Source organism: Sciurus vulgaris (genome assembly GCF_902686455.1).
Source record: "Sciurus vulgaris genome assembly, contig: HiC_scaffold_646_arrow_ctg1, whole genome shotgun sequence".
Lineage (NCBI taxonomy): Eukaryota > Metazoa > Chordata > Mammalia > Rodentia > Sciuridae > Sciurus > Sciurus vulgaris.
Window position 1 is genome coordinate 59,086 of NW_027632379.1, and position 12,685 is coordinate 71,770.

The 12,685-nt window shown below is 40.5% G+C and overlaps 1 protein-coding gene across 1 annotated transcript; it reads left to right on the forward strand.

The window, feature by feature from the left end:
- Positions 1-926: 926 nt before the first annotated feature.
- SRY (sex determining region Y) lies at positions 927-1,547 on the forward strand (the record flags this gene model as incomplete). Its single annotated transcript, XM_079125526.1, has 1 exon — positions 927-1,547. One exon carries the CDS (start codon positions 927-929, stop codon positions 1,545-1,547), a length of 621 nt encoding a protein of 206 aa, XP_078981652.1.
- Positions 1,548-12,685: the final 11,138 nt, after the last annotated feature.

Below are 12,685 nucleotides of genomic sequence, written 5' to 3' on the forward strand. Positions count from 1 at the left end.
GAGCCCCATCCCTCACACTTGTTTTCCCCTTTCTTTTCTCTTTCTTTCGTTATTTCTTTCTCTCCCCCTCTCTGTTCCCTCCTCTCTCTTCTTGTTACAGGGTTTTCATCAAGCTGCTTAGCGTCAGACTCAGAACTTGGGGATTCTCCTGTCCCAAGTCTCCCGAGTGTCTGGGATGAAAGGCTTGTGCCAACACATACGTACCTGTTTTTCTTTTAAAAAGGTCAAAAAGTTCAGTATTAATTGTTCTTGAAATCAGCCCTTGTAGAGATCCAATTACTTGTGAATATCCTGATACTGGTTAGCATAGATAATGAAATGGAATTTTCAAGTATTTGTCAGTCCAAATTTACATAACATTTTCAGTTGCACAAATGAAAGTGAGAAAAAAAAAGTAAGAGTACTCTAAATTCAATATCCAATGGTGTGTGCCTAACAGAATTAGATTCTCAGGCTTTGAGCTTTGAGTTTTCGAAGAAAACATTCACACATATTGATCCTGATTAACAATTAATTAGTATCCCTCAGCCAGGAGCTATGCCCAGTGAGTGCTAAAATGGTAAGGTTTTGTTTTGTTTTGTTTCCCCTCAAGGAGAATAGTAGAGCCTTCATAGTGGGATACTGTACAGCTACTGTCACTGTTTCTGAATTACGATATTTTCATTGAGAGTAGGTGGACTGATAGGGGCGCAGGCGAGTACTAGGTCGGGTTCCTGTTGGGGGTTGGGAGTTGGGAGAAATGTTGTGGGAGGAGAAATGAATATTTCATTACAAATGGCAAAGTAGCAAGGCTCTGATAGAAATACATTTTCAACCCTGAAACAAGTTTCCGATCTCTTACTCGTTGGATCATGTCCTTCCATCTCGTCACCTCCTCTCAGGTCCTGCCCTGTCCTTCTTCAACCATGCAATCATATGCTTCCGCTATGTTCATAGTACCGAACCCCAGTGATTACAGTCCAGCCCAACAGCAACAGGATGGCCTGGACTTCGGAAAAAACTCCTCCTTCCTTTGGATCGACCAACCTAGCCTAAATTATCAGTATGAAAGGAGAGGCAATTGTAAAGAGACGCAGGGCCGGGTCAAGCGACCCTTGAATGCTTTCATGGTGTGGTCTCGCGACCAGCGGCGCAAGATGGCTCTAGAGAACCCCAGCATGCTAAACTCAGAAATCAGCAAGCGACTGGGATACCGATGGAAAATGCTTACAGACGCTGAAAAATGGCCATTCTTCCAGGAGGCCCAGAGACTACAGGCCATGCACAGAGAGAAATACCCCAATTACAAGTATCGGCCTCGCAGGAAGGTTAAGATGCAACGGAGGATTGTCAGTTCGTTGCCCGAAGAGCCCCCTTTTAAAATTGTGCAGTCAGAGGTACGTGGACGAGAGGCTGCACACCTTCCGGTATCCGGAATGCGGTTAGGAAACCCCACATTCACGAAAGCCGAACCAGCGAACCCATTCAAAGACCACTCACTAAGCTGGCAGCCGCTACGGCTGCTAGAACCAGAGCATCGCAGCACTTCCACAAACCTGAGTGACTAGCGGGTAACGTTGGCTGCGCAGACTTAAGCTGATGCTCCCTTAATCGTAGCTTACTGCCGCGACTTTCTTACGTTTTGCTTCCGTATTGAAGTCCTTTATCTCGCTGATCAAGGCCCCATTCATCTTAACTTTTGTTATTATATTTCACTTTTATTTGATTTCAAATAAGGTATGTGAACAGATTTAATGCATAAAGAATTAGGACGTTCAGAAGTGATTGGACCCAGGTTTATGGTAGTTTATCGAGACTCGATAAAACGGTGAACTTCTCTTTATTTTTTATACTGTAGCTCAGAAATACAAAGGTGAGAAGCACACCCAAAAAATTGACTTTGGGGAAAAAATGTAGACTGGGAAAGAAAATGTTGCACTTCGTTGAGCGTGTTAAAGTGTTCCTTTCTCTAGATAGTGTATTCATCAGTGGTCTTTCAGTTATTTGACTTTGCAAATTACGGATAACCAAGGAATGGATTTGTAAAAGCTTGTCTTCTTTTGTAGAGACTCGGCTCCTCGCTGTGCTACTCATTTTGCAATTTGTTGTGCAAGTCTGTCTGCATTGATGTTTGCTTAGAATCGAGTGTAAAATCTATCGGTAGAATAAAATCTTTGACTCGTGACCATTTTTCTATGTGCATGAAAGTCAATATTTTGTCTGCCCTCCTGAAAACTTATTTTTGACGCTGGCAATCTACCTTTTTCCATGGCCGTCCGACTTTTAAGTTTATAGACCCTAAATAGCGATTGAATGTTGACAATAGGAACAATTCCTACTGTGGGGAAGGGGGACAGGGACCCAAAATGGTTAAGCAGATGAGATTTAAATGAAAATTTAAGCCATAGAAGTTATAAAATTTGCAAGTACACTGTGATAGAAAACTGGCAATTTACAACAAAGGCATAACTTTTTAGAGAAATTAAATTATCAAATGGATATCATTTGTCAAAAATTGATTTTCCATTACACTCCTCCAACACTTTCAAAAAAAAAAATGCCTCAAATAATAAAACTCCAAGAGTAAAATAGTAAGCATTAGAGCTAGAGCTAGATATCATGTTTTTGAAAGTAAATTTGAGGCTTAAAAGGAAGGGAGACTGTAATCCCAACCTCTGGGACAGGAGAATGGAAAGTTCAAGGCCAACCACAGCAATTTAGAAGGCATGTTTATTTTCCTGTTTTTGGTGGTTTTTGTTTGTTTGTTTTTGTTTTTCTTTATTTTTTAAAGACAGCCCCATATGTATTACTATAATAATATAATAAAATAAAATTGGGATAAAAGTTTCTTTCCTTTGGGCACTCTAAAAGGCTTTGCCAGAGCAATTAGCTCAGCTTTCTGGACTAATGTTAGGGACAACAGAACCTTGGCTTCCAGGATCTTTTTTTTCTTTCTGTGATTGTAGCCTATCTAGCTGTCCTCTGGCCATTGTTCACAAACCTGCTCCCATTGGTGTAAATGTCCCAGTCTGGCTCTTCGACAGACTGATCAAACAAATCCAAACTTCTGGAATAAAAAAGTACCTCAGATCTTAAGTTATATGGACTGGGCTGCTATCACCTGATGGCAAGAGGATAACTGGATCTAAGTTGGACACATCTTTAAGGTTGATATTAGGGTTATTTAATAGAATGACTTTGTATTTCTCCATACCTTAAAAAGTCACCTTTTGTTTTAATGGTTCCAGGACTTGGTGAGGAGAAAACGCAGAATTGGGCTATACTAGGGTAAATGTCAGCCTCATATAGTGAATCACAAGTGGAAGCCAGCACCTAAAGTCATGGTGAGGGTCATCCTTTTGCCATGTGGTTTAATATGTTTTGACAAATAAGTTGCAGGTTATGGTATGTCTCCCAATATCTGTAAGGGAACTGCAAGGTCTGTACTTTGTTTCTCAAGTACATGTAGTCTGAAATTCTTTTGTAAGTCAGGCAGGACTAGAGTAGGGACTGTTATGACACCTTTTTTGTAATTTCTCAGATGCAGCTTAGATAAAGGCTTTTAGGCTTACATGTTATTCTGCTGTCTGAAGCAAAGTATTTTACTGTTCTTATTAAGGCTTCATATAAAGGTTTAACAAGTTGTTTAAAAAAAAATTGAGATTCAAATACACCATTACTCTGATTCCCAGGAACTTATATAATCTTATGTGGTTTCTGCACTTTCTAAGGCTCAAGATAATCTCTCAACTTCGGGTCCCTGGCTCATCTGGAATCCTTAGGTGAACTGTTTTGTTTCATAAATCTAAACCTTATTTGTAGACACCTTAGGTGGTTCTATACAGTGATATAGTGTTTGAAAGACAATGTACATAGTCAGGGTTAACTACAAGAATGCCATCCTTATAATACAAGAGAATCTCTGTTTGATCTAGTCATAACCCTCATAGACTTTTCCTATACTGTCATTAAACAGAGAGGTTTTGAATCTCTGTAATGGAATATTCCAGTAATACTGGTGGTTTTATTTGCATTATGGTCCTGCCACTCAAATGTAAATAATAATTGGGAATTCCTATCCAGTGGAATGCAAAAAGAATACATTATTTTAATTCAAGCACTGTGAACTACCTGGCACCACAGTCAACAGAGTACAGGGATTCAATACTTTGGGGTGATATTCTGGACAATACTATCTACAGGTCTTGAACAAATCAGTTCTTATTCCTCTGAGTTTTCCTCATGTGAGCAGTAGATAGCAATGTAAAGGCAGAAGGGTTAAGGGTCACTCTTCAGACTGCATTTTCCTTTCACATTTCTGTCTTTGACCACAAATGGTGTAGACAGCTCCATTGGACCATACAGATACGCATTAGAACTCAAGACACTCTCTGAGGCAAAGCAGCATGTGATCGACATCCTGATTGGACAGGGGCTCATCAACATCAGGTTCTCCAGTGTCACTGGACTCAAAGACTCACTTCTTTAAAATCTATTGCCTATGGTCTTGAAGGCCCCTTTTCTCCTCTCTAATATTATATAAACCCCTAGAGAACAGCTACCTGGTTTTAACCTTCCCTTGGGACTCTTCCCTGCTGCAGGAGCTGTATTACTTTAATAAATCCTTGTACTATGCTCTCATCCTTCCTTTCTGTGAATCTTATTCTGAATGAGAGAGACAAATTACCTTCAAGTCCTTATAGTCAGGATAGTTATAGAAGAACCAGTAAGCTCAATTCAATCAGTATTTTAGGAACAGGTTACCCTTGGCTTAAGTAAAATCTTGCTTGGGGTAGCACGGAGCACTCTTACCAGGGTCCCATCAACCCCATGTTGTTACTTCCACAGAGGCCTCCAGGAAGTTGACTCACTTTCTTTTTCTTGGTTGGCAAGTGAAAACTGGAATTAGGGCACGTTTTCTGATGCCACTTGTAAATGTAGTCACTGCTTTTATGGAAGGTGCAAATATTATTTGTGTGTTTGATATATACAACCAATACTAACCCAGGAGAGAAATCAAATGATCTGATCGACAAAAAGCTATGTCTCAGTTTTTGTTCTTCCAGCTTGAATTCAAGTGGTTGGAATAATGGATCCTGCATAGCCTGATCAGCATTCCCAGCACTTATAAGGTAGTTGCTCAAAGAGGTTAATTTGAAATTTAAAACAGAATAACTTGCACCATTGTTGATCAGGATGTCAATCAATTGGGGCTCACTATCAATTGAAACTGGGGCTGTTGTAGGGCTTTGGATTAGGAGCCCCTCTATGGCTTTGTGCCTCTGGCTCCATCATTTGCTCTCTGAGCCTTGAATTTAGGAGACTGTTTTTCAGAGGAATAATTTGATTGTGGGTCCCTTGTTTCTTTGAACAATCCTTTTACAATTGTATTTCTTTCACAATGTAGGACCTTATTTTATTTTTTAAGTGGAGGTCAGTCCTTTTCACATTTCTCTTTATACTTTCTTAAGAATTCTTTTGAACTAACTGCCTATCAGCAAAACACAAATTGGTTTTAGTTTCTGCTCCTCCTTGACATTGTTTGTTAAAGCAACACCAACTAGTTGTGAAGGTTTTATGTCAATTACCCCTCCACTTGCTGAAATTTTTTTTATGTCTGGGTCACTCTATCCAGTTAAGAGTCAGTTCTTACAGAGAGGGCTTCTCCTTGTTACCAAGCATGCACCCATAAAGAACATTGTGGCTCCAGGTGTAACTGAATCAGGGCCCAAGGAGTGTTTGACTTTTGCCTCCACCTTTCACCATGGAGTTTCAAAGTCTGACAAAAGAGGCTTTGGCCACTGGTTCTCTTGATGCATTCAGTTTCCTAATTTTTTTTTTCTCTTTGCACAATTGCTCATTCTGCCAGTCCCCTTGTGCATTTATGCCAGTGGGGCTTTGTCATAGTAGGAATTGCCCTGCCTTGACAATAGGTGATTTTCTGACCATGGAGTACTCTACTGGATTTTAAAAGGAACATCTTATAAGGGAAGGGGAATGCCCTTCCCTTGGTCAGTCTTTCAGTGCCAGCATTCTACTTGCATGGGCTGGCCTCAAAGAGACTCCATCAGGGCCAGAGACAGACTAGAAGGTGGGGCAGAAACTCAGACACCCTTCCTTTACCAGTCACAATTTTTCTGAGCCCTAGCAATTTCCTGTGATTTTTCCTTCAGACCTAAATTGGGCATCCCAGGACCTCAGCTTATTATAGCAGAGATACCCTGAGTCCACATGGGACTGGGGCCAAAGCTGGAGTCCTGCCAAGAGGTAGTGTTGATCATCTGACAATGTGTTAAAAGAATTTAAATTTTTATCAACTTTTCCTTCTGGTTTTCTGCTATCTTTGGAAATTGGAAGCTGTGTCTTTCTTGAACCAGTAACTTAATTCCTGACCATTCAGATTCCTTAACAAGTAATGCATGAATGCCTGCAAATACAAAATTTCCTGTATCTGACTTCTGACAGACCAATCTCCAACTGCACAATTATATAATTCAGAATATCATATGGTGATCATCTTTCCTCACTTTCCAAAACATGCATTGACTGGATTATTTTACAATATAGCACCATCTTTTTTTCAGACATAGGCTTATATAGAGACTTACAAGTTTCATTCAGCCAAGATTTTTTTTCTAAAAGGGTATGGGTAGGAACTGATGATGTCTTCAAGTGCCAGTAACAACCAAGAAAAGGACTAGAAATCCTTAAAACAGACAGAGCAAATAGTGAAACAAACAACAAAACAAACAAATTAAAGCAACCTTAGGTCACCTGCTTCTACTTAACTATAATTCCTAAACCAAAAGTGCCATAGAAGTTGCCATAAAAAAGGATCACAAGTTCCCATGGAAAGGAAAAAGATATTCACATGAAGGGGAATCAACTGTATAGACTCAAAATACTGGGGAATCACACTGGAGTGTTTAATGTAAGCTCATGACCCACAAATGATATAGGCAGGAGATGGGAAGAAAACCTTTGCCTATGCTGATGCCTTCCTTTATTTTGCAGTAAGCTCCATTGATCAGGCATGGGAGGGTCTATTTTCTTGTTATGGAGATGGCACTCAGGTTTCAGGAGTCAGGATTCTATAGTTTCACTGAAGACTGCAGATGTGCACTTTGGACATTTAGGGTCTAGTTGTATGGGTTAAAATCTTTAACTTAGGAAGGTATTTGTATAAAGTATGAAACTCATTATCACTGGACAAAGCTCACAACTTGGTGTTCACTGCTTATTTTTTTCCCTCTGAGACCCACTGTTACCTAGAGCTTCACTATTTGCTTTTCTCCTGACAGGACTCATCTACAATGGGAAAGGGTAAAAGTCCAGGGCCCAGCATTTCAGTAATTGCCTCCTTCCTTCAAGATCTACTGGGGTTGGAAGGGGTAAATATTTGATTTTGGTGGAGATGCTAGGGATGAACACAGGAAGGGAAGAAATTTTACTTTTTGTCCTCAGGACCCATTGTTATCGGAAAAAGATATATTGGAAGAGGTATAATATTTGTCTAATTTCCCCTCCCTCCTCCCAAGACACACTGTCCCTCCATTTTTCTTGGGTAGCTGTCTAGTAGGAATATTATTTTCCATAATTTTCCACTTACCAGATGACTGACAGTCATGAATTTGCTGTTTTCATATTTCTTTTTCTCAGAGTGGACCAAATAGCAGAACCAACTGTCTCCACTCAGAGGGAAAGGATTTTTCTCAAACAGGAGCCGCAGTAGCTGCTCAGACTGTCCTTTATTCTCTTCCTCTACAGAATACCTCCTGAAGGCTTATAGAAAATAATCTTCCTACAAGACACTCCCCAAGAAAAATGGAGGGACAGTGTTCCTCAGGAGGAGGGAGGGGAAATTGGCCAAACATTAAACCTCTCCCAATATACACTTTCCCAATAACAATGGGCCCTGAGGGGATAAAGCAAACTTTCCATCCCTTCCCAGATTCATCCCTAGCATCTCCACCAAAAGCAAACATTAGCCCCTTCCCAATCCCAGGGCATCTTGAAGGAGGGAGGCAAATACTGAAATGCTGGGCCCTGGACTTTGACCTTCCCCCATTGCAAATTAGCCTTAAAATGGGGCACAACAAATATTGAGGAAACTCTGGGAAACAACGGATCCCAGAGGGGTTTGGGGGGGGGGGGGTGACAATGGGCAAGATTTGAATATTCATCCCTCACATCTGCTAAGTGTTTTAAAAGTCCCATCTCCAAAAAGCTCTTGGACAACCAAAAGTTTTAAAAGGGAAAGGGGCATATTAGGACAAAAAAAAAAAAAAAAAAAAAAAAAAAAACAGGAGTTTATAACTTTCATGATCTTCCAAATCATTGACCAAAAGGAGTTTCACAGGCATTTCACAGATTCTGTGTCCCCAGATTCCTTGTAATATCAAAAGAAGCAAGAATTTCCCGAGAGCAGCAAATAGCAAAAGATAAGATGTTAGAGATGAATGAATAGATTGAAGAAGCTGTTTGAAAGGGGTTGAAGCCTCCCAGTCTTTATTCTCAGCTTGAGGAATCATTCCAATTTCAGATGGAGAAGGGGGATTTAGTATGTCTCAAATCATCTCTGCTTAGTCCATACTAAGATAATTGGAGCTTCCAAGTCACTTGGCTGCCAGTTCATTGCAGGATTGATATGTAGAACTTAAACCTAAGATATCAGATGCTTATTGCTGTAAAAGGCAAATTCTGAAAGAATCAGCAGTTCTGAATTTTAATTTGCATAAAAACTACCTGTATTATCTCTGGTTGTTTACTTTCAGGTGAGGTATGACAAGTGACTGATGTTTTTTTCCTTACTCTCTGTAATTTTCTCTCATGACACTTCCAAACATTTTGGTCAAGAATCTTGGTTTCTGTGTGTTTTTCCTTTTCTCTTGTGTGAGTTATCTGACATTGGAAGGGATGTGATAGACAATTTGATTCTATCAGAAGACTCCTTTTTTATCCAATTTTAAACAAAAGATAGTGAAAGCACAAAGGATGTAGGTGAGAGAGGCAGGAAGAAGACCTGAGATCAGCAAGCTCTTCTTTATTCTTTGTAGAATCAATCACTCAAATACCTGATGTAGCTCATTTTCAGAGAGAAAAATGGCAATGGGCTAAAGCAAGTGTCTGAGTTTGTAGACTTCATTTAGTGTGGGACTGGAGGGTAGTTCCAAGGGTTCATTGTATTGAGGTCAACTGATCCATTAAGGTGGGCCAGGAATATGGACAGGAATTTCCTGGGGATTATTGTATGGGGGTCAACTGACCCATTAGAGTGGGGGAATCAGGTGCCAGTCAGGTGGGAGTTCCTCTGGTGTTCTCCCCATTTTCCCTTCCTGCTTTCCTTCTGGCTGAGGTCTGGCCTTTTAAGTGAAAAAAGCTTCAGTTTTACCCTACATAAGGTAGGTGGGGGAACAACCATAGATGGAGAAAATTTCCTTGGACTTATTTTCCATATTCTACACAAAGGATTTGGAAATATTATCTCAGACCAGAAAAAATCCTGATGAGAACAAAGCAATCTAGTGTGCATAATAGATTTGAACTATTAAACATAGTTTTTAGTTTTATTATCTTTACCCTCTCAATAAAGCAACTTGTCTATAAAAGTAATACCTTTGAAGTAGGCCAGAGACCCCCACCCAAATGACTCTTATCATGATTAAGCAGAAACTTAATTTGCATATGTAACAAACAAGTGGGTCATCCCTTTTGCTTTCTATCAGCAAAAATTCTGCATGCAGAAGGGCATTGGGTTGGTAGTTTCCTCTTTTTGTAAATACCGGGTTTGCAAATTAAATAGATAAATTAAAAGGACTTGTGAAATCTGAGTCTAAAGGATATAACTAAATGCTATTTTCATATGAACTTCTAGCCCCTCACCTTGACTGGGTATAAAGTTCAAAGAATTTCTATACTCATTGTTCAGAACAAGATATATAGGTGAGAGTCTCCTCTGAACCCTGCAGTCAATAAAACTCATTCCTGAAAATTCCTCAGGTATCCAGACTTTTTTGTCCTATATCAGTTGATGACCCATATGGGACCATGTGGTTATGACAGGTTTTCTGTCTCTCTTATCTCCAGGACTGACTTCTCTGGAATATCAGAGGACAATACTTCTTGGTGCACCAGTCAACTCTTTGCCTATAGGTGAGGTGACTGCAAAGGTGCCACATTGGACTTAGGGAGTCACCTGAGTAGTCTCTGTTTAGGGGCCAGCAAGTAGAGGGAAACCATGAATTCCATTTTCAGTAGTGGAATTTGTGGAATATTTGGAATTTGGGTGGTATGGTTATTTTGCTCTCACTATGTTTGTGTGAAAGTGTGTGAAAAACTGTGAATGAGACAGACAAGGGAAGGTTCCAACCTGAACCAAGGGTCAAAGCAATTGTAGAGTAGCAACACACAGTTCTGTGGTGCCTCGTACAGTTTGTTGCAGATTTTCCAGCAACCAATATCTAGGTTGAAGCCTCAGGTTGGGGATTGATACTGACCTATAAGACTAAGAGGATCCTAATTCCCTGTAAGGGGACTGGCCACAGATGGATGAAACTAGTCTTGTCCAAAGTGCAACACTGATGTAGGGTAGAACATGAAAGCCACACAAAGGAAACTAAATCTTTTTAAATGTATGTTAGAAAACTTTAAGAAAAGTTTTAATGGTAACTTTGGAATGAAACTCACTCCAAAAAGCTTATACTTTGCAAATTAGAATGGCCAACCTTTGAGAGGAAACAGTCACCAGAAGGATCTTCAGACAAAATTGTCATTGGAATGGTCATTTTAATAATTGTAAGAACTCCTGGACACCCAGACCAAATCCCTTATGTTGACATTTGGCAAGAGATAGTACAGATGTAGCCCACTTGGTTGAAAGCCTGTCTGAAGGACAATCCAAGTTGATATTAACATAGTTGCCTCTAAGCCCCAAGTAATGGGAACAAAACAGAGAAAAACCTGACAAAGGGAAGTCAAAGAGGAAAATAGTTTTCCATGAGCCAGAAGAGAACCTATCACTTATGCACCACTTTACCCATCTTTGCCAAGATCACTGAGACAGCAAACTGCCTCCTCAGTCTCCTTGTCAGCAGAGGCAACAAATGGTGGCCCCTCAACCCTAGCTACTCCTTTCTCCTCAATGCCCTCAGTGTCAAAGTCTTTCCCAAGGACAGAGACTCTTCTACCACCCCTGAGACCTAGAGTGGAATTTTGTACTAAGACCAGAGCCGCAACCCAGATAAGAGCTCTCAATATGCCATTTGAGAGACTAGAGGACCTGCCTATGATGACCAGAAGGGAAGTGTCTGAGGGAAAAATGCAGTTTTCTGTGCCAGCTTTTCAACACTATCTCTTGAACTGAAAAAAATTATACTTCCTCCTACACAGAAAAGATCTGGGCCATCGATGATCTGATGCAGTTCCAGTATTGAGACCCACCAGCCCACATGGGTTGACAGAAGAATTCAGAGCTATGACCTGAGCAACTTTAAACTGGCTAGAGAAACATGCTCTGAACACACAAGGTGACATCCAAGACTATTCCCATACCCAATGCCAACACAGACTCAGAGTGGGACCCCCAACAAAGGGGAAAATCTCCCAAAGATAAAGAGATATCAAGATACCCTCATGGGCAGGCTAAACATGAATAAGACAGCCCTAAACATGAACAAGATATCAGAGTACTCCAAAGTCTGAGAAAGCTTCAGCCAATTCTGTGTATGACTGCGTTACACTGTCCAGTCCTTCCTTCCCTTTGATTCAGGTATGAAATAACTAGCAGATAAAACAAGTTCAGAGAGACATTTGGAAGATCTCCAATTCCTAGAGGATTTTTCTGGACTTAGTTGACTAAAAAGAATGCCAGTGAATTGATAGAAGTTGCCACCACAATTTTCTTCAATTGAGACTAAGAAGCTCAATAAGAAGCAGACCAAAAGATGAAGAGGATGAATCTCCTTGCAGCTGCACTCATTGCAAACCCAGAAGTCACCCAGAGAGGGCATCCCACCAGGACAAATCCAAAATAAATATTAAAACCAAGGCCAAATTCAGAGCCAAAGGAAGATCTGAATGGAGGGACCACTAGGCCCAGGACTAAGCTAAGCTAATGTGCCTACTGCCCTCTAGAGGGACACTGGAAGAAAAAAATGTCCCCAACTAAAGGTCAGATGACGTGGATCAGGCTGCCATATGGCTTCAAAAACTCACCATCTTCAGGACAGTACTACTTAAAAGGCTTTCCTGAGAAACTATGTGGGGGCACATTGCTCTAGTATCTAGATGGTATGTTGCTGGTCGGTACAATCAGAGAGGACTGCATGAAAGGGACATGATGCTTCTCACTCTCCTATGAAGAAGAAAGCTCAGATAAGCTGAGAAAAAGTCAAGTACTTTGGTTTCTATCTGACAGGGACAATGGCAAGTGGGCCTCAAAAGGAAATAAACAATTAGTTCAATTTCAGTCCCTTCAACCTTCCATTAGATTAGAAAGATCTTAGGGGCTGCTGGATTCAGTCATATATGCATCCCCAACTTTTCAGTTACGTGACCAAACCCCATTATGAGGCTACAAAGTGGGGAGAACAGGACCCTCTGATGTGGGGGCCAGAACCACAAAAAGCCTTTCAGGACATTAAACAAGCACTCACTAGTGCACCTGAGTAGAACTCCATGACCTCACAAACCCTTTCTTTCTGTATGT